The sequence below is a fragment of the Carettochelys insculpta genome, chromosome 5 (assembly GCF_033958435.1).
Source record: "Carettochelys insculpta isolate YL-2023 chromosome 5, ASM3395843v1, whole genome shotgun sequence".
NCBI lineage: Eukaryota > Metazoa > Chordata > Testudines > Carettochelyidae > Carettochelys > Carettochelys insculpta.
This window is the reverse complement of record NC_134141.1, coordinates 33,463,768-33,470,041: the sequence shown is the minus strand read 5'-3', so window position 1 is coordinate 33,470,041 and position 6,274 is coordinate 33,463,768. Positions and strand designations below refer to the sequence as shown.

Sequence of the window (6,274 nt, the reverse complement as noted above, 5' to 3'; positions counted from 1 at the left end):
AAAACATGTTATGAAACAGATTATCTCTTTATCACTTTCAGTTCTCTTCACTGCTGTATGGATTCCCCATGTTTCTTGTTGCCATGGATCTCTGCCCAGCCAGTCTATAGTTTAAAATGGCAGAGCACAGCAGAATCTTGGTCCTTTGCTGCACAGTACTCTATCTCAGTTTAATCAAGAGAATGAATGTGTTTTTTCACCCAGTGCTTTCAGCTTGAATCTCTGTATTGAGTTTAGCCCTTGAGAATGAAATAAATACTTGTGTTTTAATTGGGTAACCAGCTTTAAACATGAAAAAAAAGCATTAAGTTCCTCCTTTACTGTGTTAAATGGCTTTATTAGGAAAAAAAAAAGAGCTCAGGCAAAATGTAAAGCTTAATACTCATGAACAAGCATCAACATAAATTTCTCATACCACATGTGCTGACCCCCAGATGTACTTTACGTTCTGATTCTCACAAGTAAATCCAGCTAATGTTCTTGTTATAGTAGAGAAGGATTTGATCCCTTTTTAATGATTCAGAATCACTTTAATAAGAGTGTCGCTTCTCCTTCTGTCCATTCTACAAACAGATAGATAAAATTGTTTGGAAACAAGTTTACATTTAGTTCTTATTTTTGCTTCCAACATCATTATATGTCTGCAGAGCTGTGGCTCTGGATTGTCTGAAAAAAGTGAGGGCAAAAAGGATCTCCCAGCTGCAAGCAGCAATGTTAATAAAAGAGTGGCAACTGTTTTTTTTTTCTAGTAATGACAAATTTAACAAAGGAAAAAAATTGCTTTCAGGTGTGTGTGTGTGTGAGAGAGAGAGAGAGAATGAAAAGGACAAACAAAGCAAAATGTGAATGACCACAAGACAGCTAGTCTGGTACCAATTTCTAAAAAGAGCTCCAGGGGTGATTCTGGCAAGTACAGGCCAGTAAGCCTGACCTTCACTACTGGACAAACTGGTTGAAACTATAGTAAAGAACAGAATTGTAAGACACGTAGATGAACATAATTTGTTGGGGAAGACTCAACTTGTTTTTTATAAATGGAAATTATGCCTCACCAATCCACTAGACTTCCTTGAAGCAGTCAATAAGCATGTGGATGAGAGAGATCTAGTAGGTATAGTGCACTTAAGATTTTCAGAAAACCCTCAACAAGGTCCCTAACCAAAGGCCCTTAAAGTCAGCTGTCATAGGGTAGGACCTCTTCTGGACTGGTAACTGGTTACAAGATAGGAAACAAGGATAGGTATAAAATGGTCAGTTTTCAGAGTGGAGATTGGTAAATAGGTTTGCCCTCCCAAGGTTCTGTACTGGGACCAGTACTACTTAACTTATTTATAAATGACCTAGAAAAAGGGGTAAACAAAGTTTCTGAGGTTGCCAAATTTGCAGATGATACGAAAGTACTCAAGATAATTAAATCCACACATACTGCATAGAGCTACAAAGGAATTTCACCAAAATGCTTGATGGGACAACAAAATGGCAGATGAAATTTAATGTTGATAAATGCAAAGTTATGCATATTGGAAAATGAATCCCAACTATACATATAAAATGGTGTGGTTAGAATGACTTGTTACCACTCCAGAAAGAGAGCTTGGCATCATTGTGGATAATTCTCTGAAATACAACCTCTTAATGTTCAGCAGCAGTCAAACAAGTGAACAGAATGTTGGGAATCATAAAGGTGTATGATATTGCCTCTCTCTAAATCTCTAGTGTGCTCACACCTTGACTACTGAGTTCAGATGTGGTAGCGCCTCTCAAAAAAGATATATTGGAATTGAAACAGACTCAGAAAAAAGAAACTAAAATGATTAGGGATATGGAACAGCTTCTCATAACACAAGAACCACGGGTCACCAAATGCAATTAATAGCCAACAAGTTTAGAACAAAAGGGCATAATTCTTCACACAAAACACATTTAACCTGTGCAATTCTTTGCCAGAGCATATTGCGAAGGCTGAAACTATAGCAGGGTTCAAAAAAGAATTAGACAAATTTAGGAAGGAGAAGCTGTAAAGCTGTGTGCAGGGGTCATGGGCATTAAAACATGACCTCTAAGTCTGCATACTAGTCTCACTCACCGAAGTCCTGGGGTCTAAGGCCCAAAACAAAGGCAATAGCCCTGGTACCCAGGGCAGCAAGGCCTAGGAACCAGAGTTCTCTTCAAGGCAGTGTCACCTAGTAGCCAGAGTCCAATGGAGCAGCCTTTGGCTATAGGGCAGTGCAACTTTGCAGATAGAGTCCCACAGAGCAGATCTTGAACACAAGGCAGCATGGTCTAGAAGTCACTGGGGGCCACTAGCAAAGGGGTGTGCCTGCCCACATGGGGGGACCCAGGCCCACCCAACTACTCCACCTGACTCTATGGGGCACCAAGCCAGGGCTCTAGCAGTGACAGACTAATTTGCCAATGACTCACAGAAGGAGTGGAGAAGGTCTTATGAAAACATGCTCAGTTTACCCAGTCAGGAAATAATACTCCATCAGCCCCCCTACATCTCTTCCTGTCTCTGTTTTTGGTGACACATTCCATGAGCCTTCAGATTCTCTGAGGTCCAACATGCTGCTTCTTGGGGCTGTGTCAGCCACAAAGGTTCAAGCTGATCTGTGGGGACTCCAGTTTCTGCAGGCCAGGACTGTGGCCACTTCTCCATGGGAGCTTCCAAGGCAGATTATTTCATTCTGGCCTCTCAGAATGATCTGGGATCCCTTCCTTTATATGGTGATAGCATTTGGAGAATGCCCAGGTTTTATTGAAAACCCTTATACATACATTTAACTTTACTCATGTAAGAGGTCCTATTGTTCTATAAGGGATCAAGGCCTTCTACTGTCCCGTTTCAGCATGTGTGGACTCTGGTCTCACAAATTCCTACAGAGACCACTTTGAGGTCTTCCCCCAAACTTCCCCCACCTCACTTGGGACATTTTTATTAGTTTACAGGTTCACAGTTCTACCCCAAATCGTAGTCTTAGTGCAAGTTCTGTAAGGTACAACTGAATATGATCGCCCATGACTTCTTAGTGCTGGCTATTCAACTTGACTCATAAGCCTTGTGTCACTCCCATTCATTGCACTGGACATTTGGATTCCGACCTTCCTGGGGTTCCCCGACAAATGAGGTGCTTAAACTGTCCTTCTCATTCCAAGGTTAAGCTTGAGCCTATACCAAACAATTGTAACACTCCCATACCGTGACTTTCATCTTCTCTAGGAAATGGTCATAACCATTTCCAGCCACCCTTGCCTAAGTCACTACTCCGGGCAGTTCTACTTCTCAGACTCAAAGGACAGTTTGCATAGTGCCTCCTTTCTTGTCCTGCACTCCTGTTCACCATCCCCCGCTGGTATTGATAGCTCCAACTGAATTAGTCCAAGGTGTGCTCAACTGACCTAAACTGGTCCCACTGGGAGGTAGCTACCGTATCTCAGAGGAGTAGTCAGAGGCTTTATCAGGTGGACAATGCACTTTGTAACACGGTGAAATGTATACAAGTGTTGAGTTAATCTCTTGCATATGTGTAGCAGGATCCAAGCCAGAGCCTGGAGAACCAAAAAGCACAAATTACTTCAATTAAGATAATTAATGTCTTTTGGAAATCAAGACAGTTGCTCAAGAACATCATCTACAAACCACATGTATCAGAAGGTGTTTTATTGTCAAACAAATATAAACTGGTACTTTCAATCCCTGATGTCTTGTTTTTGAAGATAAAAACTCACTTCTTTCATCTTTTTTTAAATGTGTAAATAGGCCAATATAATACAAAACCTAAACCAACAGCAAAAATAAATTAACATACAGAAAAGAAAAAAAAAAGCACACAAACCACCCAGAACACAAAAAATTAGGAATAAAAGCAAAATTCTAAAGTGGATTCAAAGTAAAAATTCCTTTAAAAAAGGATTTGATTTCTTTTGCACACAAAATGAAATAAAATAGCAGCAAAGAAGGAAGATGAATACAAGTGCACCCACATCCCTCTGGTACGTCTTTTTATTAGCCAAAACAGTAGTATTCATTAGACTCCATTTTGGAATGCTTGTGCAGGGGCTGTGAGTTTTCTAGCATAGAAGTATCAGTGAATTGTTCCAAATCTGAAGGGGTGTCATGGCATGGGACATCATCCACCAAAGTGTCCAGGTAACTCCCCACTGATATTCCATCCAGCCCATCACTACAGTCTTGTAAACTGGTATAGCTGCCTTGCAGGGAGGTCTCTTGACTTTCCAGCAAGCTGCAAAGGCTGCCACTCAAACTACTACCTCTGCTGGTCATGGCTCCCTTCTCTTCAATTACCCACTTTATTGATTCAATGCTTTCGTTGATGAGGAGAAGCTGGCGCATGAGCTTTACATCAGTGGCTCGGAGATTAACCTACGTGGTAAAAAAACAAAAATCAATTTTTTGTGAAATCAATTAAAACAACAGCAGTGAAAAAGTAAATAAGCAGATTTCATGCTGGAGATCTGGATCTGATACTTTTAATAAAGCAGAAGGGAATACTAACTTCTGAGAGATATTATTCCATGTCAGTATGCCACTACACTCATCCCTTGCTACACGAGCACAACTGGTTCCCAAATTTCTGCTTGTAGGTGAAAACTCAAAAGAAAAACATTGAATTCCTATTAAAATACATGTAAAAGTCTCCAATTTGTTCCAAGTGCTTCTAAATTGACATAAACCAGTTGAGTGTAGGTACTTTTCTGTTGTATTTGAATAGTTTGGCACCAGAAATAGGATGTACTGTATGTATGTAGAGCAGGGATTCCCAACCTATTGGCTGTGACCCAGACATGGGTCCCATTAGATTTCTTAAAGGTTGCCAGCTAGGCAGTTCCCAGCCACTTGTGGCTGTTAAAGAAGCCATTTGCAGTTTCTTAACACTGCTGCCTCCAGCAGATATCTGTCAATATCAATAGCTGCTGGAGATGGCAGCTCTCTCTGTCACTAGGGAAAACAATTACCTTATGCCTAGGTGCTGAAACCTTAGCACTTGAATTAATTGCTGGGAGCAGGAGGGCTCAGGGAGCCACCCAGCCTAGCAGCCCCAGTAAAGAAGCTGCAGGAGAAGGAGTATCTATGGCTGGGGCTGTTGGGGGATGCAGTGAGGGGTCTAAGACTGGGGGACGTTTGGGGCTGCCGGGGGGTTGTAAGGCTGGTCTCCCCACCCCGCAGCCAGGGACCCCGCTCATATAAGCAGAGGAAGTTCACGCATTTAGTGAATAAAGGTAGGTATATATGTTCCTTGTTTTAGTGAGTATTCATTAGTAAAGTACTTGTTAAATGAGGGATGAGTGTATAATGTACTAACAATCAGTTCCTTGGCACTTTGCAATGGTCTTGGGCTATATAGTACAGCAGGGCTCAATCCAACTCCAGCTGAAGTCAATGAGATCCTTTCCATTTATTTTAGAGGGAGTTAAGCCCTTCTAGAAATTTAATCAAAATGAATCTTACTTCATTTGTAAATCAGATCTCAACCAGACAAATCAGAAAACTAGTGAAATGCCACTATCATTTAAAAAAACAGCATTTTTGAATTTGTTTTCATCTCCCTCAGGTCCCAAGGAAGCAGACATAAACCCAACCTCTAACTGATAAACACACTGAATGTAGGCCACTTATTTTATGTGCCAAATTTGCATTCTCCTGCACTCTAGTTTATCCAGAGCCATTCATACGCATTACTTTAATTCAGAGTATTGACAGAGTCCTCAGCCTTGCACAAGTCGTGAAGAATGTTTACGATACACTGACACTCAAAACATATTTGAGTTCAGGATGCACCTTTCGATATAAATATGCCAGTTAGAAAGTGGACTTCACGCATCTGCAAACCCTGAATTAATTATGTAATCTCAGTTATTGCCACCAAACATGCCCAGAAACACACACACAAACCAGACAGTTCTGTTCTCTGACTTACAAGCAGCCAAGCAATTTTTAAAGAGTTGTAAGTTCTGGTGGCTACAAGAAAATGGAACCAAACTGCTTTGGTGAGCAAAGCAGGGGGAGGAAAAATGAACAAAGCTTCCTCTGACCATGAAACTTGTCACTTAAAAAGAAGCAGTATCACTCAGGGGATAGGACACTGGACAGTGAGTCAGGAGTTCAGACTGTAATTCCTGGTTCAGCCACTGAAGCGATACATGACTTTGGATCTTGAATTCATCTTTCCTCTTTGCCAGTCAGCTTCCCCTCATACCTTCTGTCTCTCATCTAATTAGACTGTACAATCTTTGAGGTGGCACTGGCCTCTTA

General features: G+C 41.2%; 1 protein-coding gene across 1 annotated transcript in view; it reads right to left on the bottom strand.

The window, feature by feature from the left end:
- Positions 1-316: 316 nt before the first annotated feature.
- The window catches only part of LURAP1L (leucine rich adaptor protein 1 like), a 33,615-nt gene continuing 27,657 nt past the window's right edge, over positions 317-6,274 (bottom strand). Inside the window, exon 2 of the mRNA XM_074994890.1 lies at positions 317-4,384. Coding sequence (XP_074850991.1) covers positions 4,007-4,384 — 378 coding nt within the window. The 3' untranslated portion in view covers positions 317-4,006. The remainder of the gene's footprint in view (positions 4,385-6,274) is intronic.